Below are 27918 nucleotides of genomic sequence, written 5' to 3' on the forward strand. Positions count from 1 at the left end.
TTGTTTGCTCGTTAATAGCTCCCAAGTACACGTAGTTGCTCGGGGTCGCATTGCAGTTTGGAACCATGCTTGCTGGCTTGTACCCGTACCGTTTATTAGTTGAATTCAGCTGGTCGAGATGCTTATTTCTCGTATTGCTTTCTCCCCGAGTCAGATCTATTACACTGCTAGTTAAATTCATTGTTGAATTGTTTATGATGTTTTTTTGGCTGGGTGTCTCGTCATGTTTTGCTAGAAAATCACCAGCACTGAGGCACCTATGCAGCTTATCAAGGTGAGAATTTGATGCCCGCGTAGGATAATGGTTAACGTTTGTGCTGCTTCCTTTGAAACCCACTCTGTTCGGTTGTTGAAACGACGAATACAGCGGATGCGATCTCACAAAATTAGAATTTCTTGAGGCGAACTCTGCGTAAGCGAACTTGCGGTTGTTAGGAGAAATCGGTGAATCTTGTTTTTCGTAGTTGTTTCCCGACTTCAACCACGACCTGTTGAGACGCGCAGTTATTTCCCGTCCGGCGTTGTTTTGCAAGAACTCCTCGAAAGAATTGCGCGAAGCTTTGGAAACTTCACTCCCCTCGTCGCAACTCTCTCCGCTCGACTCGGCCTTTTCCACTGTCACGAGAGCTTCGATTCGCTTCTTGCCGCTCTTCCGAAAAGACTTCCGCTTCCACCTTGACTTCCAGCGCGAACTTTTGTTGGCAAGAGTGTCAGATCGCTCGAAAGCGGAGGAATCCTGCTCGGTGGCCGATGCGACGCCGTCTGACTCTTGAACGTTTTTTGTGGGTTTGGAATCCGCAGCCTTGGTTGCTCTTTTGCCTTTTCTGCCGAAAAGCCTGAACAGAAAAGCCCTGCAGCCGGTCGTGGAGCGGGTTGTGTTTTGTGACGTCATCAATGGCTCCTTTTTGTAGTTGCTAGTCGGCATAATGGAAGTTTTTTATTATTATTGTGCAGCAACACCTGAAAAATAATCTTGAATTAGTCAGTTTTCTATTAATTTTAACGGCAAACAGTAAACAAATAGGTTTAATAGACTTTTAATAAAATCACTAAAATCAGAGATAAAGGTTACTATTTTTATGACATTAACAAATAAATAATATAAAACAAGTTATAAAATTTAGGAAGTACTTGACAAAGGTTTAAAATTAAAAAAATACAAAACTTGAATTTTTCAAAATTGAAACTATTTATTCAAAGTTAATTTATTTTTAAACAATGCATTTTTTATTTAAATACGAATTTATTTATGACTATATAAAACAAAACTTTAAAAAATAAGTAAAACAAGTTTAAACAAAAAACAATATGGCAATTAAACAGCTTATAAGTATTTAACTTAGGTTTAAAAGTCTTTTTATAATTTTGAAAAATAAGCAAGTACTTTCTAAATATTATAAGTTCTTTCTCGTCACAGGTAAGTTAGTTTAAAGCTATTTGAAACAGATTTTTGCACAAGTTATAGGTTTTTTTTAAGGTGGCTCTGATAGTTTTGAAACAACATATTTAAGCAATAGTTCTAAAAAAATTCAAAACTGTTCCCACTCCCGGTAACACTAAGTAATTAAATAACTAATTTTTTTTTGCAGATAAAACTACAATTATTAATATTTTCTTAAATTTTGCTACAAAATGCATTGAACATGTTAAGAATTTTTAAAAAGCTTTTAAACTATAAAATATAGAATCAGATCGATTTTAAGAACATTTCTATTAATCGTGAAAACTATTTGTAAATGTGCTTACTTTGAGAAACATTGCAATAATTCAACTTACGTTTGTAAAAAGCCAAAAAGTTGATATGTAATTTAAATATGTTTAAGTGATTAGGTTCATTAAAATTATTTGTCAATACAATTTAATTTAAATTATTAAAAATAATTAAAAAATGTTTAAATGAGAAAAAAAACTTCAGTGCTACTAATGTTGTTAACAAAATATATTTGTCATCATTGTTATAAAAAATAGTTTACTAAAAATCAGTCTTCAATTTAAATACAAAATTTTTAATCTTTTGTTAAAATATTGCAGGGATATAGAGAAAAGTCGTAGCTCTACTTCACAATTTTAAGTGCTAAAAATTAAGAGCTTATTCTAAAAATTGACTTTTCAACAATTAAGTACAACATTTAGTTATTTACTTAAAAACGAGTTAAGTTAAAAAGTTGTTAATAAACGTGAAAACAATATTAATTGATAATATTTATACATTTGTATAAAACTTTTTTTAAAAACACTAAAGTAAAAAAATAACTATCCAATTTAATAAAGTATTTCATAGTTCTTAAAAAGTACAACAAAAACACTTTTAACTGTTGGACTAAAACAATATAAATCTGTTATATCAAACAAATTAACTTACAAACCAATTTAGTTGAAACGAAGTGTAAGAGCACTTATATGTTTTTGCAAAAATGCAAAACTTTTCAAAACTAAACAAGGTCATCAAAAACTCGCTCTTAATAGGCTTAATAAAAAAACGCATAGCTAAAACATAATCATAACAGCTGAACTACAAACATACTAATTAAAAGCGCGTGTTGCGAGCGGCAAACGAAAATTACAAAAAAGCAACAAAATATTTCGCTGGTTGATTGCCACCCATTGTTTTGCGCCCGAAACTCCGGTGAAGAGCAACTTCGGCCCATTCAAGTGCGAGCCACTCACCAACATCGATTTCAAATCGACCCTTGTCCGCAATGTACTCATCTATTGCGTTTCTATTGATTGAGTTTTAAAGCGATTTTTATTCCGCTCTTTTTTTTTTGTCCCAGCTTCTAACGTCCCGCACTTTTGTTTCATTTTTAATCTTTAATAAGTGTTTTATTCACTTCAGTAGCCGGATGATTTTGAAGCGGCCTTCTTTTGTTGTAAATTTAATGAGGTGGTGTCTAATGCTACGTTCGACTTTAACTGTCAGCATTTGTTTAGCTTATATGAAGTCTAAGGTTATCAAGCTCACTTTGGAATAAATAATTAACCAAGCTTTGACTCGATATACAATTGATAAAGATATAACAATTTTTTTTCATAAACTGATTTTTAACATGTTTTATAAAACTTCAAATTGAATAACATTTATTTTGGGTTTAGTAAATCTATCGTTTCGCTAAACTTTTAAGTGAAAAATATAAGAAAGCATACAATAAATTTTTCAGCATCTTACTAATATAAATTTAGATAAGTAACCTAAAGGATTTTTCTGCTTTAACTCTTAAGATTTTCTATTACTTAAAATTAAAGCACATTTATGCGAAGTAAAATCGTATACATTTGAACTAGAAAATTTGAACTCAAACTAGGTTTCTTAAACAAAATTTTTGTTAATACCTTACTTTTGTACTCGTATGACTATACAAACTAAACTTTTAATATTTAAAATATGATTTTTAAGTCACTTTCTAAAATTATTTTTTTACAAAAAATGAAATATCTGAGTACAACTTCAATACAGTAATTTACACTAGCTAAATCATTAAACCATCGCAACAAAAATCCAATGATATTAGAACCACTGCATATTATTATCAAGTGATGAACATTTTTATCTATATTTTTATCAGGGTTTTCCTAATGGTTAATATTGCCCCTTGGGGTTGTTTGGCTATCAGGAGGCAAAACTAGTAAAGTGACAAAAAAAAAAAGAGTTATTTGTAAGTAAACGGGAATTGTTTTATAAAGAAGGGCAATTATTTTAAATTTTATGCCAAGTTATCGATTATGAAAATGAATTTGGGAAACCCTGATTTAGATTAAGTTTAGTCTAGTGTTTCAACAACAAGTTAAAGCGTTAAAAAGTTTTGAACACATATCTTTAAGATGAACTATGTATTAGATAAAATACTAAAAACCTTCGAAACCTTAAAGAAAGAATATAAAAATCTCTCACTTGAAGAAGAATGTCGTGAGGAACTTTTACTTTGACTGGAATGAATAGAAGCATTATTGAATTTTCCGTTGATACTATTGGCTATTTTGACTAAAGAGCTAGATTTTTTGTCTAAAAATTGTCTTGAGTTAGTTTTACCAAAAAAACTTCTTACCTTAGATTTTAAAAGATTGGTTATGATTTTAAGTGTAATTGTAATGTGTGTAAGTTTGTATTATAATCAAATTAAATTAAATCAATAAACGCATAGTACTTTTTAGAAGAATAGATCTCTTTATACTGAAACTTTCTTTTTCTTCGGAGTACTTACACTTTTTATCTGCATCTTTAATGTAAGAGCTGTCTGTACTCGAACTTTCAGAACGACTCAGCTTATCAGGTTTTGTTGACTTTGATGATCTGTAAGAGTTTTTTTTTTTTTTACTTTCAACTATCCTAGCTTAAAAAAGTTTTAAAGTTTAGAGAACTTACTTTTTTATTGATTTCAACAAACTAAATCCTCCTTTCTGTTGTTGTTGTTCCTGAAAAAAGTAACTATAAGTTTTAAAATAGATGATGAAATTTACTAACTATAATGTTGATAACTTAAAGTTATATATCTAAGCTTATAAAATTATTTGGGCATTAATTTTATAAAAATAAAAGTTTAACCAGATATATTATTAAATTCTACTATAAATTAATTTTTTAAAACAAACTTTGAAAAAAAGCTATTTTTTAAGATTTTTTTTGTTTCTATTAATCTTTAGTTCAAAAAACAAAACTGTTCTTAATAGTGCAAATATAATTTGATAGTTTGATTAAACTTACATATGGAACATTTGGAGCAATTGAGATTTTTAAAAATAATGAAGCTTCATCTGTATCTTTTAGTTTCAAATGTCGATATCCTTAAATATATTCAATGTTAAACTAAAAAATTATTAATTAAAACCAAATAAATATAAGTTTATATAGAGATTAAAATGTTAAATTTACAAAATAAAAACAATACAATTATTATTACAGTGTGTTACAAAAAAATGTGAAAAATTATTTGTAATAAAATGCAATAACTCTGAAAACCTACAGCTTGTCAGATGTGACTTTGTATATAGATAATAGCTCTAATTAGACCGTTTAAACAAATAGTTTTTCTTTTAACATTTAAGTTATTTACACGTTATGTATGAAGAATGTTTGTTTAAACTATAAATTTAGTCTAAACACTTTTTATACAATAAATGCTAATGTTATAGTTAAGTAGTTTTTTGAATCAACTTTTAATTCATCGAAGAAACAATTATGAATAAAAAATATAATGATGTAGTAATAAATCGTTATGATTGAACTGTAAAAGAAAGCTAACCCGTGTTAAGAGAATTTACAGACAAAGTACGTTGACCAATATAATCCTTACTAATAGGGTCTTTATCCCATACAACAAATCTAATAAAGGCAAGCTCGGGTTTAAAAAGGCTAAATGAGAATGTCTGGTTCCAAACTGGATTAAAACCTGCGTATAAATCATAGTAACTTAAAACTACAGATATCTTATGTGTGTAGAACAAAATCAAGTTAATTTACATTAAACTTATTAACCTTATTTTAACTAAAAGTGTTCATAATTGTTAACAACAACTAAAAAATAGTTAGACTTTATTTGAATACTTATCAAACATTCAGTATAAAATGTTGTTGAAGGTTATAAAATACAGAAACTAAATAATTAGTTTTCCGTAAGCAAAATCTTTTGTTTGATGGTTTTAAAAGTAAAAATACGTTTTTTTCGATAGTTTTTTTTTTGACAGTAAGATTTTTAAGAAGTTTTTACTTACGTCTTAATTTAGCACAAATACGTCAACGATAAGAGCAAATAAAAAATTTTGTTTCAAAATATTCTACTTACCGTTATCATCTACAACTGAAGTTTTTTTGATACTACGATCAATGTTACAACCGTCAATTTCAACTTCAACGTAAGGATCAATTATCTAATAAAAAACTATAAATTATAAAATTAAAAATTATTTTGCAATAAGCAAAACAAAAACTAATCACGTTTTGTACTTTCATTTTAATAACTTGTTTACATAATACTGCGTAATTTTTTCGATGATACTTTTTACTATTTTGTCAATTTTAACTGGAAAAATGCACAAACGTGTAAACAAAACTTACAAATATATTTAATAATTAATTTTTGAAAATTTTTGATTTTCTTTTAATAAAAACGCTTTATCTACAAAGCTTTTGTAACTAAATATTTGAGAACTAGACAAGAAACGCCATTACTTTTCAAATAAGTTCAAATTATGTTTATAACAATTTTATCAGCTGTACTTATACTTTAGTCAGCTTTATTATTGTTACTTATTTTACTTCAAACATACCTCTCCTCTGTCACCAAGGACACCGTTTGCTGGTTTTGGAAGTTCCTGGGCACTTATGATGGTCACTTTAAGGCAGGTGACTGTGGTCTGTGACCCGACCCTTTTAGGGTTGAAATCGGCGTCCTAAAGCGTTAGAAAAATAAGAATGATAAAAATAGGTACATCAGTTTACTACATAACGGCAAACAGAAAGCACTAAAGGAGTATCTTAAACTTTGTTTAATGTTTTATTTTTTGATGTTTTAAATGGACAAAGTGTTTGTTAACAGTTTCAACTCCAAAATAAAGATGCAAGGTATTCACCTCTAAGAGACAAGGGGGCTTTAGCACGTAACCACATCCACCGTTTTGTTCAAACAAAGCCTCGTTAAACTGCATCGAGCGGTCCTTCGTCTGATGGTTGAGTGCCACTGAAAAGCAATATTTTTAAGTTATAAACTTTAAAATATTTGTAATTAAATTTTTTAATTTTTTGCTTATTACTGGTTTTTTATATTGTTGCTAAGGTTTTTTTTTTGTGATAGTAATTTAGGTTTAAAAAATGAAGTAGAGTTAATTAAGATAAAATTGTGTACTAGATTTATCAAAATTTTAGTATGTAAACTACCAGGAAAATTGAGTTGTTTACGATGTAAAAAAGTAAAAAATTTTCACGCATTTAAAAATGTCATAGAGCTCGTCATAGAATTTCACACGATTTGAACATGAGCCAAAATTTACATGTCACTTGACTAAAATTTTTAATCGTAAGTCTTTTTTAGATTTGATGCAGCCATTATTAAAAAAACCAGTAGTGAAGTACTTAAGTCGTCCAAAGTTTGTAAAGTATTCCGATGAAACTTTTTTTTATGTATTGTTTATATAAATAAATTTCTTAATTATAAAAACGAGTTTTAGAAGTAGTATAAATTATGTAGGTTTCAAGAAATACATTTCAGCTAAACCATAATTACTGAGTATTATAGACATACTTTAAAAAAAACTGTATTGTCTAATAAAATTTGTTAACTACGAATAACTTAAAAGTTTAAATTAACTAGCTAATTTTTGTTAAAAAAAGTAAACTAGCAAGTGATGAGTTTTAAGTGAACTTGATAAATAAAGATAACAATAATTTGCTTAGAAATATATTGTAGTACAAAAATAATGAAAAATAAGTACACATGGTTTTTCATATGCTGCATCTTACTAAAATGCTTAATTTTAATCGAGTGTGCCGGAAATTTTAGAGTTGGCCAAGTTTTGAAAGGAAGTCGAAACTGTGCTGTTAAAATGAGCCAGTGTCAAAAGGACTGCGAAGATTTAGATCAATTTCTGTACTTGTTTTTCAGCATTGGAATGAACAATGACAACTTTTTCTGCATGCTAACAAGTAGTACCGTGTACATAGAAGGTTAGCGCTTAAGTAAAAAATGTTTAAAGTATATTTCAAGCAAATCATTTGAGTGTATTAGTTTTTTGTACAACTTCTTATTTTTAAGAAAACTAAAGTCAAACTCTATTTGTTTTTAATAAAAAAAACATCACATTGTCGAGTTTTACCGAAATAAGCTACAACAGCTAATCTATTTACCTTAAGCTTAAAGAAACCATAGTTCAAAACTATATGTATATTGTATATATGAATTATACATTTATTTAGTTATATAACAAAATAAAGTTGTTACATTTGTTTCATATATGCAAAATTTAGTTCTGATTTCTTTGTCGATTACTATTGGCAAAAATTTTATAATAAAACTAAAAAAATGTGCAACGTACATATATATATATATATATATATATAAAATAAGGTGATTATTTAAACTCAATCACTTTCTACAGAACCCACTATATATATATATATAAGTATGAAAAGATTGAACATTTAATAAGAGTTGTTAAGTTCAATAAAAAATATTAAAATGTTGATTAAAAAAGATTATAGCAGAAAGTAACTTATAATCAGTTTTAAAAAATTGTATTAAACTTTTAAAAAAATTCGTATTTGAATAAGTTTTAAATATCGAGCAATGAAGATTTTTAATGCTATCATCCAATATTAAACATTGATATTTAACTTGATTTCAAAAGTTTACAAAAACTTTCTATTAAAACTAAACTACAAACATTGTATTGTAAAGAAAACAGCTCCTAGGGTTTTGATTGATTGTATATTAAAAACTATATTTTTTAAATTTTATTATAATGTTGTATTAGTCTTAGTCATCTTTAAAAAACATTAAAAAACATAAAAACTCGATGCATAGATGTGTTTACTTTTAACGGTCGTTTCTTTATCTTAATATTAATGAAAATAGTAAATTAAAGCCAGAATGAATTACATTATTGTTAAATTACTTTCCTTTTAACTATCAATGAGAACTTGCGGAAATATATCTGTATTATATTATTTTCTAAAAAAGTTTGATTAAAATATGGTCAAAAAAAGTAGCAGCCGATTTTTAAAATAAAAGCTATTGCTTATCTGACTACTAAAGTTATATTTTTATGAACCTGATTTTTGAAATTAAACTAATTAGCTATAAAAAACTAAAGTTTTAAAGTTATAAGTATCGTACATTATATTGATTTTAGCAAAGTTTGAAACTTTAATAAATCTTTACACTAAAAAAATAAGACTTATACACTTATGTAACGTATTGCACCTTGCACAATTATTCTAGAAGTGTTTCCATCTTCTTTAATCTCGTTTGTGATAAAAATTAAACATACATGATTTATTTTAGAAAACCACCCGAGTTTTCTAAGTCAACCATCAACAGCTTCATTTTACGCACCATGTTGTAAGTATAAGGCACGTAATGAATCGAAAAAAGTCATAAATCCTACACTACCAAAAGAAGAAAGCTTCGAAGAAACTTACAACTTTGCTTTTATGATGACTATTATTCTGTGCCTTGCAATAACAACCGTCGTATTGCTGCCTGTGCTTTTACTGTATGTTGTAAAGTAAGTTGGTTGTTTAAAAACAAAAGTATTAAAATCAACTTAAGATTACTCAAACCAACAGCTTTGTAGCCAAAGTGTGTTATCTAACAATAAGTAAATACTTAAAAATATTTACTCTAGGGGTCAAAGACGCAGCAAAGATAAAGCAAGCTCGGAAAAACATAATTCGTCAAACAATACAAATGAGCTCAGCAACAGAAGAGATTTAGGTAACTTGAGATTGAAATACATGAATTATAAATGATTTTTTTTATGTATGCTTACAAAAGATTTATGACTGAGTGACACGTTAAATGTTAACAAATTTTATTATGCTTAACGGCCATAAATAAAAACGAATATGCTACAGCTACAAAGAAAACTTAGAACACTTTAAACACAGATATCTTCTCCTCCGCTGAAAAGATCCAAAAAGACTTAACGGCCATCGAGCTGCAAAACTCCGTGTTCAACAGAAAAAAAGCCTACTCGATGAACAGCAACCTTGCCTTCCCTCCCTTCAACGCCCACAGCGGCAAGTCCAAGGACAACGGTCTGCAGCTGTTCGTTCGCCACAACTTCGCAAACGACATTTACTCGGTGGCCAACTCGAGCCGCTCGCCCTCCATCATCATTGAGTCGGTGAAGCCCGACGCGAGCCACGAAAAACCCCCGAGCTCGAAAGTCATCACGGACTACATCAAGATGCCGGCTCAGAAGTCTCCCAGGACGCAGTTTCAGGCGGTGGAGCCCTTCGCCGAGTACAGCAAGCTGGAGCAGAGCAAGTTTAAAAACATGCTGGACGTTGAGAGCTTGTACAACACGCTGGACAGGCAGGAAGTTGGTTTGAGTAGGAAAGAGCTTGACTTGCCGCAGCGTTACTGACTTGTTGGTACAATTTTAAATGTGAAACGCAGTAACAAAGCTAGGATCTTTTAGTAGTACTTTTAATTTCGCGTACTGAAATGTTTACCGTCAAGTCGAAGAATAAACAGTAGAATACATTAACCTATTTTTTTTTCGTTATTAATAAACTTTTGAAAACTTCTGTAAGAAATGTGACTATATTAAACATTTATACTGGCAACTTTTTTAACTTAATATCCCATTTGATGTGTAAAATAGTATTAGGGTTAGTATACAGTTTTATATGTAACAATTTGAATAAAAATATAAGTTCAGCTAAAACGCGTTCATTTAGTAGTCTATCATACCCATTTGACAACCGAAGTTCCAGAAGTAGACGGGATCGAAATTGCTTGACCCAACACGCAAACTGCCAGGGTAAACCCTCATAAACTTGCTTTTATTTGCCTTCACAACCTCGCAAGGCTTCGAATCGACCAAAGTTTGGGCGCGGTTTTCACTGAAAGACCACACTTCGAAATTATCTGTCAGCATTTAGTTGTTGTTATATTAACCTATACCCTTTTCCACAGAGTAACATATATCAACAATATATCTTAGTTTTGCAACATTGTCTAAAAAATGCTTTCCAAGAAGCTTAATTGAACTGACTTACTTTTTTCAATTGCATCGAACCCAGGAAATCTACTGGAACGTGTATAAATGACGAGGTCTGACAGATGCCTGGACAAGGATCGGTTGTGGTTGCCTTTGTTGTCGAAAACCTCATCGTTTTCATAATTTTTACTGTATCTTCCTACAATAGCAAAATTTAAAAAATTAACAGACTAGTTTTTTACATTAAATGTTATAAAAACAAGTAGAAAACATCTAAGAAAAAACTAAACTTTTATAAAAAAAATAGACTTTTATTATAAAAGTTTATGAACAATAGAATTGGTTTATAGAAAAAGTATAGATTAAGTGTAAGTGTAGTATAACAATTGTATATTCGTTTGACATAAGCTCAACTACCTCTGAAAGACGCTGTCAGGTTGTTTGGTGTTTTAAATGATGACTTTCGGAAAGATTTCTAAAAAATAATGACAACATTTAAACCGAAATTAAATACTCTTAAAGAGTAGTAAAAGTGAAAAGAGTAGTAAAAAAGGTATGATATGAAATTACATGTTATGAAATGAATTTTCAGTAAATCAAATTAAATTTTGATTTTAAACATACAAAATAAAAATACCAACATACATATTTATTCTATAACTTGTTTGTATTAGTAAGTACAAGTATAGACCAAAACGCAACAAACTTTGAGTATGATAAAAATATATGTAAAGGTTTTCAACTAAAAAATTTTAATGTAGATACAGTTAAAGTTTAAAATGCTTATAATTTTTTTGGACAGTTAAAATACAAACGGAATCAAACCTTAAAAAATCATGCTGGTTATTTAAAACAAAAAGTTTACTTTGTTCAAGAAACTTATGATAAGTTTAAGCTTTTGAAACTTGCTTAACACTTACATGCTTTAATACTTTTTACGATTTAGCTTTCAACTTACTATAAAAGACCGTATTTTACGCTTTGAAGGCTTCATTTCAAAGTCAGAAGAATAGTGACGCTTTGAAGTAAGTTAAGTGAGACAACATAATAGAATAATTTATTAAATGCAAAGACTTACAAACAACAGTAGTTACTTGTTCAAATTGTTTAAAATTTTAAAAGACTGAAAACTTTAAGCTGAAGCGATAATCATTTAAACACTACTCATTAAACTGTGTTTTTTTTTCAATCAGGATTTTTTTTGGTTTCATATTTTATTTCAGCAAATTTTAAATACAGTTTAATTACAGTTTTTTTTCGATCATAAGAAAATAAAAAATTTATAAACAAAGTAGTTGAGTTAATACTAACTTTGTTAGGACCTGGTTGCAAGTTGTTATCAAACTTTTCAATAGTAAAGTCAGTTTCTGACTCCGTATGATCTGACTGATCGTCCGATAGTTTTTGACACTGAAAATAATGAATGCAATAATCAAAAAGTTAGCAATAAAAAATAACATGAATATAACTATTGTTGGATAACTTATGCTGGTAAAAGCTTTTTAATAGTATGTTTTTTTAATCTAATGTATGTAAAAAGTTTGCCAAAGCACTTGATATATCATTTTATTGTATACTTAAAATGTTATAGTTTTTTTTTTTTTTTGCATTATTATTATACTAATAATTCTTATGAGATATAAGATATATAAAAAACCGTACCTCAAGTAGTTCATATAAAATTGATAGTTTTGTATAAAAGTTATTTTGTTATTTTTACAATTATACTTTAATTTAAAACTGTTACAACCAAAAGTTATAACAAACTTGATGAAAAACAAACTAAACTTAAAATTTGTTGAACAAAGGTATTTCAAGTAAAATGGACATTTGTTTTTAAGCTTTTACAGGAAGTTTTGTTGACTAAAAAAAAATATTCAGCCATTAATATAATGTACATGCGAATTACAAATACATTATGTTTTAAAAATCAATTACCTCGGAAACTTTTTTTTATAATACTTATTTCTTAAAGTAAAACTTGAAGAAAATACTATAGTACTAAACAAAAACGCCAGACAACCGTTTCAGAATATTTTAAAATTCTTCTAAATAAATAAACAGCTTCGTTCTAAAGAATATTTCATAAGCTTTAACTACTTTAAGAAAATAGTCGCATAAAATAACGATTAAATTATTTTTTTAGATAACATTTATTTTATAGGTGATTTTTTTTATTACAAGGCAGCACAGTTGCTTTATTTTTTTCATGTGCTAAGACTTTACGAATATTTTAATCTTTTAGGCTGTGCAGCGCAAAACAGTTTTCATATAAGTGACAGAATAGCTATCAAAGTGTTGTTTTTTTTTATGCAAAAGAAAACAATGTCTTGAAAATCCAATACCTTAAGCAATAACAAGATCAAACCTTTATGAGTATTTTGTTTTTGAGGTCGTGTGGGGAGGGGAGGCGATCTTTGGGTGATTTGGTGACGTCGAGTTTGTCCTGAAATATCCGCTTCATGATGTCTGCCATCCGCTCTTGTTGCTGGAGACTGCAGTGGTTCTCAATCGAAAGCACAACCGGATACCTTTAAAAAAAATGTAAAACGTATAAGCATATAAAGCAATAAAAGCCTTTTAGATTTTTTTACTCTACATTTTGTACATATATATCTTTATAGTTATTTGTCTTAACTAAAAAAGATTTCTCAATTTACTGAAATGTAAAGAGCTTATTTAGATAAATATGTGCATATTGAATACTTTATTTACTACCAGGTTTCGGTGACAAAAATATTGCAAACTTTTCAAGTAAAATAAATAGGCTATATTATAATAGGTACTACTTTATTTTACTTGAAAAGGTCGCAAAATTTTTGTCACCGAAACCTGGTTGTAAATAAAATGTTCAATTTGCACATCTTTAGTTACCTACATATCTATAAACTTTCAAAACATAGACTGAAAAACGCATGATGTAATTTACAGTTGTTGTTCAAAAACTACTTTTAAAACTACTTTAATGTTATTGAATCTAAAATTAATTGTTTTAGACTGTTTACATATGTAAATTTACAACTTCTTCTTGCTTTTAATTTAAAATTTATATATCTTAATTGCTATAGTTTTAAATAAAAAAAACAGTTTAGCCTAAACAGATTTATTTTTAAATTTTTGATAAAAAACTACTATTCTATATTGAAACATGCATTTTAGTCAAAGGATTACATTTTAAGAATGAACAAAGTTCCAAATGGCACATTTTACATGCTATAAGATCTTTTAGAGAATTATAAAAATTATTAAAAATATAAAACTATGTCATGTTTTAAATGAGTAAAACTATATGATATTAGCTTTGAAAAGTTAGATTAGTAGTTTTGTTCGGAAAAAAGTTTGTATACAGAAAAAAAAAGATTGCAGTGTTTATTGTTTGTCAGTATTTATATAAACTTTTAACACGTTTTGATTGAAAAATTTTTTGATTATGCTACTTTTAAATGACTGATCAAAATATATTCACTGTAGTATTTAAAAAATAATCTATTTTAAACAGAATATTAACTAACGGATTATTTTTGAATGCATGTTTGTTAATAGTTTCAATGACATCTTTGAACGGAATTTTCGATGTCAAAGTGTAGCCATGGTATATGACAGGATCTCCATTAGGACCGTCCCAACAATCAACTGTAAAATTCAAATGATTTTTTATTTTAATACTAAGGCGGCATGAAAGCATCAGCGCTTAAAAATACTCGAATCAGCTCTTTTAAGACTTTAAAACCTAACTCGAAGTTTATAAAACAATGAACACTTTAGATATAAAGTTTGACTTGACTAGCAATAAAAATAAGAGTGTATATCTAAAACTAGTTTCTTTTTAAAAGAAAAATTGTTTTAAAGAAACTGCTGTATCAAAAGTATCATAAGTTCTAAAATACTAAAAATGTTATTTAAATGTCGATGAAGATATATAGATTTAGACTTTTTTTAGACCAACAATTTATGTCATATCCAGCAATATAAAAAAATGAAAACAACTAAGTTCATTTTGTAGCAATCAATACTAAATTAATAAAAAATTCACAAAATATGTAATATCTTTTCTTATAGACACATAGTAAGAAACAGGGACGAAAACTTTAAATAAGGAATCACGAAGACAGTCTTAAAAAAGAAAAATTGAATATATTTTGTCATCTACAGTAGTTTTCAATATCCGAATAAAGTACTATTTCTAAACTATTGTTGTATATATACATAGATATAACGGTAAATACACTTTAAATTTTAAGATTATCAAATAGTTTTGTGTTCGGTATGCAGTTTTTAAATACTCATTAAACAACTTTGTTTACTTTTTAATTAAATCTTAAGTAAAAGTTCTTGTAACATTCTTGACAACAAATTATATCTTACCAAACAAATAAAGGACAAAGTATATCTTACAAAATGACACAAAAAGGCTAATAAATTTTTTCATAAGTTTTAAGTTAAAGTTTTTTATTTTATTTTTTCATTCTAATTAGTTTTAAGTTAATTTTACCAAAAGATCAAAACTTGCTTCAAAGTACTAAAAAAAAGATAAAATTTAAAAATCAAAATACGTTCAACGCAGCGACACCCAGAGGATAGAGCATTCACGTAAGCCTGAGTGGAGCTGTTTCCCGCATACTGGTTGCCAATCAAGTAGGTGTTGTGCGAGGAGTTTATGTAATAATGAGAAAGCGGCTGCTTCAGTTTCGTCTCATCCATCCTGGTGTTTGAATTTTTGTATGTTATGTCACATTCGGAACTGTTGAGGTATGATGTAAAACCTGAAAATTGAATGTTGTGAAATTTTTGTTTTTTAGTTTAATAACGTTTATAAAAATGGTAAATTAATTACTCATGAAAATATCTATCAATGATATAGCAGTTGTAGTAAAGCCATGCAATATATTATTTGCTAATAAAGTAAAACAAAATCTTACCGTCAATGCCAAGTCGATTTAGCTGCTTTAAATTTATGTCTGTTTCATGAGCCTTGATGATTTTTGTACATTCTACATCATTGATTTCATGCTAAAGTTTATATATATTCAAGTAATTATGAAAAACTACTTAGAACACAAAAACAATTTAAAGACTCGTGTAACTGTTTTTTAGAAATGATTTCCGAGCCTTTTAATATCTGGTTTTAAATTATTTTACCGAAAGTAAGTTTTTCATCTAAATCATACAAATATTAAGTGAGTAAACTACTGATATTTTAAACAACTTTAAAAAAATATTCATCATAGAAATATTTTTTACTACTACTAATTAGTATGATACTGTTTAATCGCATTTTCATTAAAGCTGCTAACTTTAATTAAAAGCTTTTTTTGTAAACAATTTTAATTTGTGTTATAAAAAGTGTAACTCAATATGTAAAAATACATTGTAGTGTAAAAGCTCTTACTTACATATGCAACTAAATAAGTGTCGAAAGTAAAGTTTGTATCAAACAAAAATACTTTATAGCATAGTTGCCATATTTTAACTAGATAAAACCCCACAAGTATTAAACATACACGTATAAACACATAATATACATACATGTATATGTGCAAATTCAAAAACTCTGGCAACTCTGCTTTATAGAATTGTTTATATGTAATTAAGTAATAAAACTATTATGCAACTAATGTTTTGTAAGTTTTATCATAAAAAGTTAGACATCTTATACATACTAAAACGTAAACATTTCAATTACAAAAGTAGTTCAAACTTTTATTTTATTATATTCGCCTAAACCTTAACAAAAAGTATTAAATAGTTTATAATTTAATTTAATTTATATAAGAAGTTGTGAGCTTTGCTTCTAAAAAACAAATTTTGCAAGCAAAACGCATACCTTCATTTGAAATTCCTGGATGAACCTTTTGAGCTGTTCGACAGTGAAGTAGTTGGATCCGGTTTTTTGCTTGATGAGCTCAACGAGCTCAGGTCTGACGGCAACCTTCCTGTAAAACGACATGAAACCGTTGTAGTCCAGTGAACAGCTGCCGAGGATTGACTTTTTACTCTTTGGCAGAGTTGCAGTGACTTCCTGAAATGCACGTTGCTGAGTGAGGAGCAAAGTCTCAAGCAAAAATAATAAATGTCGAAAGTAAAATTTTGCATGCAGCAAACTGACGACTGTTTCATTTTTTGAGAAATAAACATTCAAAGTGACATAGGTACGTTAGTTGGTTAGGTTGTGAAAATCCGTTTTTAATCTTTTTATAAAGTAATTTCAGTCTAAAAACAGCAGAACAATTGAAAAACCATTAAGCTTATTTTTCTACTAAAATCGTTTTAAACAAAAAAAAAAAATTGTTCATAAAATAGCAATAGTAAAGAAGAAAAGGATCAAATTGCAAAAAATAAGATTAATTTATATTGTAAAAGGCAGCAAAAAATTTAGAAGCCTCTATCCCAATAATTAACTGTGACTCATCTGTCTAACTTAGGCGTATCTTGCAGCAAAATGCGAATTCAAAGTTTCAATGTTGAATAATGCAAAAGTTAAAGTTGGAAGGTAAACGAAGTTTGCAATCTCATCATCTAGTAAAGGTGAAGCGAAGTAAAAGTTTAAACAAGTTAACGACGTTGAGCGTACAGCAAATAAAAAATTAATAACCAAAGACAAGATAATGCATTTGTGTTTTTAAGCTCGGATTACTTTACACAATTTAAAAATGAAAAAGTGCAAAGCTTTGAAAATCTTAAATTCATTTTAGTTTTCCTATATTCAAATAACATTTTATGTATGGCGAATACAAACGTTTAGTAATATTACATTTTAGATAACTACACTTTCACTTTTTCCAATTGTTTTAAAACATAAACATTTCGAAAAATTAGTTATTGCAATCTAAAAACCACTAGAGTAGATAGTTTTCTAATTTCTAATTTCTAAATCTTTTTTTTTTGTAGATACAACTTTTTTTTAAACTGTTTCGCATGTTTATTAATATTAACTTAATAAGTTTGAAATAAGTTAAAAAAAAATTCTATAACTTAATTAAAAAAAAACAAATTTAAAAAGTTTTTTGTAACTACCTTTAATTTATTAATTTATTTTATTAATATTAATTTACAAGTAATTCTAAAACTATTGAGCTACACTTGGAATTCTTACCACTTACCTACATAAAGAAAATACAAAAATATTAAAATTTAAAATAACTTTTTAGGACTTAACCAGTTTAAAAAAAAATATTAACATAAGGTTATAGAAATTTAAAACTTTACTTTAACTTTTTTTTCCTTAAGAAGACCACAATGTTTCTAGATACTTTTATTAGTAAGGAAACAAATTTAAAATTTCTAACCAAAACTCAATGACTTTTGACTACAGTTACACCTATAACTTTTTTTTTTAAGAAATAAAACTTCAACAACATATTAATAATTTAACTAAAAACATTTCGTATACAATAAGTATTTATTTAATGTTTTTCAACTTAAGCTAGTATACCTTAACTTTATTGTAAGCTGTAACTTTAAAAAACAATTTTTGTAGTTATTTTATTAAGTATGGTAAAAATAAAAAGATACAGTTTGGTATTTAAAACTTTTAAAAGTCAATAACGCATTTTGACTAACAAAGTGAATACGTTATAAATTTATAGTTGAACATACCTTTAATAAATGTTTAGTTTCAGTTTTTGAGCATCTAACATTTAACTTTCTCAGTAGCTGAATAATTTCATCCAAATCTAGTTGGCCATCTTTGTTTTTATCAGCTCGATCAAAAAGTAGTCTAATTCTCCTGTGATATAAAGTTATTTTTTAATAAAATTTAGAATTTTTTGTACAACATTAAAACTTTAAAAAATTATTATTAAAAAGTTCAATAAAAATGTAAAGATCAGAAAAAAACTATTACTCATTTATATTTAAATATTTGCTGTTAAACCATTGTTAAATTTTACAAGAATTCTATTTGCTTATAATATCAACATGTTGTAGCATATTTTCCTTTTAATTAGACAACTATTTTACACGTTTACAAATTGACTTACTTAACAAAATAAAGGTCACTTTTAGTATTTAAGTGTTTAATTTAATAAAAGTTTATTCTTTCAACTAATAGTTTTTTCTGTTTAATATTTTTCAAAAAAAAGTTACTTACTCATCTTTAGACATTGCATGCTTCGTTTTAGAACTGTTCGAATCACTACTTTTTTTATTCATTTCTTGCGAGCATGCGATAAGTAATCTTAAACCTTCACAAAACATTTTAGCTTCATTGGAGGTTTCAGCAATCAAGTACAGTTTAGTTGGCTAAAATAATCATTGTTACTGAAAATTACGTGGCTGTATGTTTATCTTAAAATTTTACACTTTAGTTAAGTAAGCTTGTTTTAAAGTTAAATATAAACTATAAGTAAGATACAAATTTTTAGATTAAAATTTTGTATTATGTAAATTTGATTTCAAACAAGGTAAGTCAAAATAAAGGTTGTACCAAAAAGTAGTAAGTTTTAAAGTACAATAACTTTTATTTTTTAAGTTATAGTACTAAGCAGTCAATTGAAAATACATTTTTAGTCTATATGCATGCTCTCCCTTGTTTTGAAAACTAAACAACTCTAATAACTGTTATCATCATTTAAGTTGTTCAAGACCATTTATTAAAACAAAGAAAAAAAATTTAGCTAGTACTTAAACTTATTCTTCAAAATTGAACAAAAGATACGTTATCATTCAATAAATAACAAATTATAAAAATTAAAATTGTGATTTTAATATTTAAGTTGGTAAGTCTATGAAAAAGTAAATTTTAGTTATTCATTGTTTTTTAAATTGTGCAAAGTTATATAAGTATTTTACACAATCTAAGCCTAAAGTTAATAGCTTTAAGAATTGTTTTTATTTTGAAAAGAACAAAAACAAAACATTTTGTTCTTTTATTAAGTAATTTGTGTGAAGTATTGATATATAATTCTCCTAATCGAGTTATGCTAACGTTTGAAAATAAATATATTATTATTATTATTATTATTATTATTATTATTACTATTATTATTATTATTATTATTATTATTATGTTTATTGTGCAATGTTGGACTCAGGCATCAAAATCTGAGCCACTTAAACAGGACACACAAAAAGAGAAAAAGAAAATAAACTTATATTCAAAACTTTAAGACAAATTATAGATATATATATAAACATTAGTAAATTAAACATAGTAAATAAACATAAGTAAACATTAGTAAATTTTCTAAAGAAAAAGTAAACATTACTTACAGGCCAACCATAAATAATTGTAATATGTCTGTCTTGTTCTTCTAAAGTTCCTTCTGTAAATTCGCTATCTACAAACGCACAATCTAGTACTGAAAATCGAATTGCTGTAAAATTTGTTTACATTGAATTTTTAAAGTTGTTTTAAGTCAAATATTTACTATACGGATTATATAATCAAACATAATTTCAAGGGTTATTTATAAAGATCTGGCGATTTTTTTGTATCTAATTTTCCCATAAGAATTTTTAAAATAAGTTATAAGTTTTTACAAAGCAATTTTTTCTTATATACTTTTTAGTTCTAAGAACTGCAACCAACTTTCAATATGATAAAAAAAAATAAACTTTACCAACCAAAACCTAACCAATATAAACTAACTGATTACAATTTATACAAATTGAAAGAGTTTGAGGAGTGATGTGTAATGGCACACAATAAGTTTGTTTTAAGCTTTAAACTTATAAAATACTCTACAGCCTTTCAAACTTTATGTTTGCTATACTACAACACGTACAAAGGTAAAAACTTTTTTTTTTTTTTTTAATATTATTAAAACATACTTATATCCGTTTTAGGCTTCTTGTCCCTACTTTGCAGTCTGAGCTCTTTCATTTGAACATCTGCCCATAAATGAATTTCCTCTGAAGATACTGACCTTCTTGGGTAACGTTTTTCATTTATTTTTCGAACTTTTATGCGGTTTCCATCCAGCAATAGTTTAGTACACAATCTTTCTACAAAAAAAATCTTTAAAAGAACTTAAAAAGTTTTTAAAATTTATCTTTTTTTCTTACTAAGCATATTTTGCGGTTAAGTTTTTTTAAATATTTAAAAGTAAAGAATTCACTAGTTCAATTTTCTTTTTGTCTGAATTACTTTTGACTGCTTCTAATCCTAATAAATAACTATATTGATACTAAAAAAAACGTAATTGATAAGTAACTGATAACTTATTTACAACAAAAACAAGATTGTGCAACCAAAGAATGTACAGCCTAAAGAAATTTTAAACGTATATGATAATAAAAGTCATTTTATTTTGGTAAAAGTTGAAGTTATACAACCACGTCAAATTAAATTTTATATTTTGTTTTGTAAAAACAGGGCTAAAAAACATCTTTCACAGCTTAAAAAAAATTTCGGCTTTTGAGTAGATAAATTTTTTTATACTTTAGTTAAAATTAAGTATATATAAAATTTTCATACAAATGTTAAGTTTTCAAACTAACAAAATGTTTTCATGTATTTTTTATTCCTAAAACTACATCAGAAAATGTTTAAAACCTAAAAATTTTGAAAAGTTTTTAGCAAGTTTTTTACATAAGTAATATATAACTTCAAAAACTGTTATACTTAAAAATAATTTTAATATTATATCTTTGGTCGTCCGAGACTGTTAAAGAAACCATTTTCGATTTTTTGTAATACAGTTATAGTATATAATTTATAAAACATAACTTTAGTTATGTTAAAGTATTGCATAAAAAATTATTCATATAAACTTAAAGTGTCTCTGCTGAAGGACCGTTGTTTCAAAACAACTTGAACCTAACTAAAGGCAGTAAAAACTTATTTTAACTTAATAGTTTAAAATTAAACAGCTAGTTTTTTACAGAAAATATATTTTTACAAAAAGTTAAAGCTGGTTATCAAATACATTCATATAACTTGTTATGTACTGTGAAGCTAGAAAAAAAGAAGAAAACCATTTTGAAAATAGCGCTACTTTTAACAAGATTTAATTTAATTGATTAGTTTTTTTTTAACGTATTAAATTAAATTACTAAAAAAATTCTTAAGCTAAAGGCAATAACTGAATAAAAAACAAATATAACACTTGAAAATAAGTACCAAAGTGGTCAGTTGAGACTAAAAACATTACATAGTAGAACTGCTTATTTATACTCATTTGAAATTTATATACTTAATAGTCTTTTTCTAACAAAAAAATCTTTAAATAAATAAATATAAGTTGAAATCAAAATATTAAAAGTCTAACTGAGATGATTTTATTAATAACAGTACAATTTCTTTGTGCTCATTTAAACTACTAGAGTGTAGGGCTTAAGTTATTAAGATTTGGCTCACTGTTCGAACAAGTATATAGTAAACTAAGCTGTCCCATTAAAAACGAAGCAAAACTTTTATAACGAAGCGTGACTGCGAAGAGACAAGCAACTGACGACAAACTCCATCAACTAACCTGACAGATAATTTCTCATATCAGCAGCCTCGTTCTTCTTCGAGCTGTTTTTGCTTTCGCTCATTTTCGACAAAGCGCTTCTTTCCTGAGCGCTCGACACACTTTTCTTTGGTTTCTTTTTTGCTGAACCACCTGTATATTTGGAAACAAACATTAAAATGTAAAGTGTAGGCTGACCACAAGTTAACTTTAGTTTACATATCCAGACTTTTTGATAAATAAAGCATTACGTATTATAAATACAACAATTGCTTTTATAATTTTTTCGGTATGAATTCAGTTAAACATATTTTATCAATATACAAACAGATGTAACCTTGAATCTCGTACAATATAATTTTCAAAAAACAATATTTTCTTAATTTTAAAAATACTTAATAAAATCAAATTACAGACATCATTGAACGCAAGCCATCAAATTTAAAACTAATGAAAATTTAATTATATTTAAGACAGTCAAAAAAAAAACACAACAAATAACGGTTTGACGATTTACTTTAAAAATCTAGATAATTATTTAGATTATAACTTTGATACAAATAAGAGTCTGCAAAGACAATAGTTAAGTAAATATTTCTTAAATTCAAGCCTGTATATAACAAAAAGCTAAAGGGAAATAGATTGACCCTTAAATTACATAGTTTCAATTATAAAGTTCTAATTGTATATTTAAAATTGTAAGTGTAACACATTAATAATGTGATAAAAAACTAAAAGTTGGAAATAAACTTATTGCTTTTTGTTCGTCATTCGACTATTTAATATTTTTCAAAATTAAGTAAAACTAGTTATAAAAGTGTAACATTTGTATTTGTACTAGTGAAAAATAATCTAACCTTTCTGTTTGAAAACATATCAAAATAGAACTATTTTTTTCGAAAACAAAAAACATTTTGTGCTGCAGCAGTATTGATAAGTACTTAGTTAAACTTTCAATCTAACTGATTTTCACAGCATTTAAAAAAAAACAATTCTAAGCTTTTTAAAAGAATCTCTTTTATGGTATTTCGTTTCATTAATAATTAATAAAGTAAAGTTAAAGATTTAATTTGAAGATAAAGTAAATCTTTTAACTGTTTGGAAAACAGATGTTCAGTTCATCTAAGTTGTTTCAAGATTCACTTTTCAAGTATATCTATTTAAATAGATTACAAGAACTAAGATATATAAAAAACAGCGTATCATGTTTAACTTAACATTATTTTTATCTACTTTCAAACATTGATAAGTATATAATTTACTACTTAAACTATACCAATTAAGTAAGTTTAGAAAATCTGTAATTTTTCTTTTTAATCATTAATAATTACGTAATAATTAAAAGTATAAGCTTCAATGAAAGATTATTTAACGTCAAAATTGTAGTAGGAAGTTTAACAGAACAACATTTTATAAACAAAATTTAATGTCAGTACATCTAACAATAACATAATAACTTACATAGTTTAAAGCCAAACCCCATGACATGAAAAAGACAAAGTACGAACAAGGTTAAAATATGACAATAAAAGTTTCAAAGTAATCGTATTAAGCTTTATTATGTCACATTGCAGACTATCATTTCTGACTATAATTAGTACAACGGCAAAACATTAGTATCTACTAGTTTAAACTAGTTCTGTAAGTTTTATACCACTAGATATAAAGAACAATGTTTATATAATAATAAAAACTAGAATATAGACATGTGTTTAATCCTTTATACTGTAATGTATTAATCATAATTAATTGAAATGAGCCTATATAAATACTATTGAGATACCTAACTTCAAAATGACTTAGAATTATTACAAAAAAAAGTTTCTGTAGCAAAAACTATATACAAAAGACTATATTTCAAATTATGTTGTTATCTACTTGTATGATACAGTGTATTATATTAAACTTGTTAGACTCCAATAAAGTTATTATGCACTTTGATGTACATTAACTTAGAGTTGATAAGCTAAACTTAGTATTAAAAATCAAGTTCAACTACTTTATAACGAAAAATTAAGTTATCTAAAAAATAAATATTAAATCTATAATCAAAGTAAGTTGACTAAGTTCTTATGTAGTGTTCACATGACTTTAATATTGCTTTGATGATGTATTAACATTATTCAAAGTCATGAGAACACAACCATAAAGTAATTTTAGAATTAAAACGAAAAAAATTGTTTTCATGATGATTCACTTTTTTTTAAGTGGTTTTATCTACAAAGTTATTAAATTATTAATTCGAACTCAACACATTCCAAATCAGTGCTTTAGTTTTGAAATCTTTTACAAGGCCGCTAAAATTTATTATATAATATTTATTACATTAAACATAACAACGTAAAATTAATTACGAAATGACTTTTGATTGTTTAAACTTTTTTATGTTAAAAACATCTTAGAGTATTTTTAAATATAAGTAAATTGTAATAGTGAGAACTAAGTTTAAAATAATATTATTAACAATAAAACAAGTACTTGTTAACTAAAAAAGAGAGTTAAAAACTTATTTTTAATTCCTTCTCAAAAAACTTAATAGTTTTAATTTATTACACTCTACTTCAGCTATAAGTTTATAAGATACTGATTGAATAGAAAAATATAAGATAAACTACCTATAGTTATGTAGTATTTTAAAAATATGTAAATAAATTCTGACTATAGTATTATTTGACACAAAAAAAAATTATCGGTTTTTCGTATTCAAGAATTCAGTATCCAGCAAAAATAACTTCTTGTTTCGAATCATGATTTATATTTTAAAGATTTATTAGAAAATTATAATAAAGCTTTTAGTCCTGAAGTTATAAATTGCATTTTACGTTCAAGGTATATTTTTGCCAGCTGGGTTACACAATAGTATGCTTAATATTATTTACACTTATCATTTAGTTTGGTTTTTTGTTAATACAAAAAAGTAGTTTTGTTTTCAGTAAAGCTCTTTTTCGGCCTTATATTTGAAACTATCCAGCATTACCATATAAAACTTTCGTCTCAAAGCTTTTTGTAGCACGTAAAAAAGTTGCCTAAAATTTGTTATATTAAATTTCTGATTTATTATTTTACTAAGACTAATGTTTCACATTATAACAACAACTTTACAGTAAAGTTTTTTAACTTAATAAAATGTTTGTGATTTGCTCGTTATATACACCTAGCGGTGACTTTTGAAGGTAATAAAACTAATATGAAAAAAATATTTATGTTATTATAGTTTATTTAAAAAATAATTACGCTCAAAATATTTGATTCTAGGACCTGGTGCATGAAAAACCATCGGTTATTGAGTCGCACACCAAGAATACCTTTTAACTATTACTTTTTTATAGTGCAAACAGAACATAACTCATAAAATACTTGGACTTTTAAAATTAGTTACTGTTTATTAGTACAGCCTAGCACATTTTTTACTAAGAAAAACTTCTAAAGTTCAATTTAAACTAAATCTTTATACTTAGACTTTTATTTCTATAAAAGTCAGAATCAGTTAAAACTTAATAATAGAAGATTTAAAGAATTCTATCTTAAAAATAATTGATTTGCAAGTGAAGTCTGATTTTGCATAAAATTCTAATATAATTTATCTCGTTTGTCGTCTCCTAAAAATTGAAATTGAGAAGTACAACTGTTTGATTTAAAACAAAAAGTAAAACCGTTATACATATTTATGTAAAATTTTCATGCAAATCTTTTTTTAATTAGTAAAGTATTATTGTATAAAGTACGTTGTTTTTTTACAAACTCATGTTGTACATTTGAACCTTAATCTCTTTTTTTTAATGATTTACAAAAGCATTATCACTGCTTGTTTTCAAAACAGTGCTGATTAAGACATACATTGGAGTTACTCAACTTTTTATAGCTTAAAAATATTCTAAAGATTGATGCAATGAATAAAAAATAAAGTGTTTTTTCGAAAACAGTTGTTTTTTTTTACTTTTTAATTGTAGAAACTCAAAACTATAGTTTTTACCATAATCATGAATAAAGAATCTTATTAAAATCAATTTGAAATAAAAATATTATATTTAAAACTAATGATATGAGCTCGAAACAAACATTTAAACTAAAAAGTGACAAAATCTTAAACAAATTTTTTTTAAATGAACTTATATGTATTTATTCTAAAATAAATTAAAATGTGTAAAAAACACATTAATTATTTGATACCAGTAGTATTAGTTAAGTGTGCCATTTAATTTTAGTTAAATAAAAGCGGACCAAGTTTTTTTAAGATTACATGTACCATTATTTTTAATGTCTAATCTAGCAACAAATGATTTTATAATCATATGAGTCTTTGTACAAACATTTTAAGATACTTGTTATATCAATTAAAAAATTTAATTTAATAAATAATTTATACTTATTGATTTAAGATACATATGAACTAATATAATATTAGTATATATAAATATTTCTAAACTACTATTTTCTATTTATATCACAGTAAAAATTTCATTATACTATCTATATTAACAAAATTTAAGATAAATATTTTACTAGTAAGAAATAGTCTTGTCCTGGACGAGACGTTAAAAGGTATCCGTGGTGTGCAACTCGATAACCGCAAGGTTCTTTGTGCACCAAGTCCTAGGACCAAATATTTTGTGCGCTTTTTTTGTCGGTCAATAAACTATATACATAAATAGATAAACATAATTACAAGACAACTAGAGTTTCTAAAATTCAAAATATTTTTAAGATTTACGGACCGTATCCTAAAAATAACTTCAAATATAAAAATATATATATCAAAAATTCCAATTAGTATAGATTATAATAGTAAATGAAATACTTATTTAAATGATATAGTTTATAGTTTAAAATATAAAAATGTTTTAGTAGGTATAAATAATTACTTAACCGTTATATATTTTAAAAATGATACTAAACGTTCCAATAAATAAATATTTTTATAGTATTATAGTATAATTGTAGTAATAATTAATAAAAGTAATAGTCTTATATAATTTGGAACTAATGAAATATGAAATATAGGAATTAGAATCGTCGTGCACCCAAAAAATATAAAATTTGAAATACTAACAACAAGATCAAATTCTAATGATACGAACTATGACAAAAGTATATAACATATAATTTAACTAAAAAAGTATATTTGTATTAAAACACAGTTTTTAAAGTAGTCGTACTGAAAAGCAGTCTTATAAAACAAAATTACTAAGTTTTATATAAAAACGTAATGAAAGTAACAGCAAATATTAAATGTAAAAATGTATTAAGTTTTCTATTTTAGCAGCTGTCAATAATCTTGTATAAAAGTTAAAGTATCATAGCTAATCGTATGAAATACTATTAAAAATTTGTTTTAAGTAACGTTGTTTATTTAACTAACTAAGCATATAAATTTTGAAAACGTTTAGACTAAAAATATAAACAATTGTTATAAATTGAAATTTTATATGTACAATTATTTGATTATACGCCTATTATTACTTCTAGCTATTTTAAAATAAAACACGTAGCGAACTCGTAACAAAACCATTTGAATGAAAGTATCAAAACTGTTTGATCTAAAATGTAATTAAGCATCATTAAGAAATGTTCTTAATGCACCAAGTTTTGCAAGAAGAGACAGCAAGTTTTATGAGTATTGAAAGCATTGAAAAAAAAAATTATTAAAATATCAAGAAAGAAAAAGTTCAATACTTAGTCAAAAGTTAAAAATCTGTAAAAAACAAACGTATGATCAGTTTTACTAATTATTAGTGCTAAAAAGAATAAAATAATTCCTTTAAAACATCGTTTTACAAACTAAAAATATTAATTATAAGATAAAAAAACAACTAACCTTACTTCCCTTCAGCCAATAATTCTTAAGTTTTATATCGTTTTTAAGTACTAA

At 26.2% G+C, this 27918-nt stretch overlaps 2 protein-coding genes across 5 annotated transcripts; one reads left to right on the plus strand and one right to left on the minus strand.

Moving 5' to 3' along the window:
* Positions 1-802: 802 nt before the first annotated feature.
* On the minus strand, positions 803-27911 carry LOC145849200 (1-phosphatidylinositol 4,5-bisphosphate phosphodiesterase eta-2-like). 4 transcript variants are annotated; one of them, XM_082954314.1, is made up of 25 exons: positions 27865-27911; positions 22071-22202; positions 20428-20601; positions 19867-19970; positions 18746-18897; positions 18253-18382; positions 16481-16675; positions 15576-15666; positions 15210-15419; positions 14169-14289; positions 13025-13187; positions 11968-12066; positions 11615-11674; positions 11074-11131; positions 10715-10855; positions 10407-10583; positions 6565-6671; positions 6262-6384; positions 5778-5862; positions 5238-5372; positions 4700-4779; positions 4361-4410; positions 4143-4288; positions 3890-4000; positions 803-960 (listed from the first exon to the last, which is right to left on the minus strand). In XM_082954314.1, the coding sequence occupies exons 2-25, from the start codon at positions 22132-22134 to the stop codon at positions 944-946; spliced, it is 2793 nt and encodes a 930-aa protein (XP_082810440.1). In that variant the 5' UTR covers positions 22135-22202; positions 27865-27911; the 3' UTR covers positions 803-943. The 4 variants fall into 4 exon arrangements, with proteins under 4 accessions (XP_082810440.1, XP_082810441.1, XP_082810439.1 ...); XM_082954315.1 differs by having other exon boundaries at positions 4200-4288; positions 5238-5384; XM_082954313.1 differs by having other exon boundaries at positions 5238-5384.
* LOC145838036 (uncharacterized) lies at positions 7407-10077 on the plus strand. Its single transcript, XM_082945597.1, has 4 exons — positions 7407-7654; positions 8991-9213; positions 9334-9422; positions 9596-10077. The coding sequence occupies exons 1-4, from the start codon at positions 7408-7410 to the stop codon at positions 10075-10077; spliced, it is 1041 nt and encodes a 346-aa protein (XP_082801723.1). The 5' UTR covers position 7407.
* Positions 27912-27918: the final 7 nt, after the last annotated feature.

The sequence above is a fragment of the Thalia democratica genome, chromosome 1 (genome assembly GCF_965202585.1).
Source record: "Thalia democratica chromosome 1, ktThaDemo2.hap1.1, whole genome shotgun sequence".
In the NCBI taxonomy this organism is placed as follows: Eukaryota; Metazoa; Chordata; class Thaliacea; order Salpida; family Salpidae; genus Thalia; species Thalia democratica.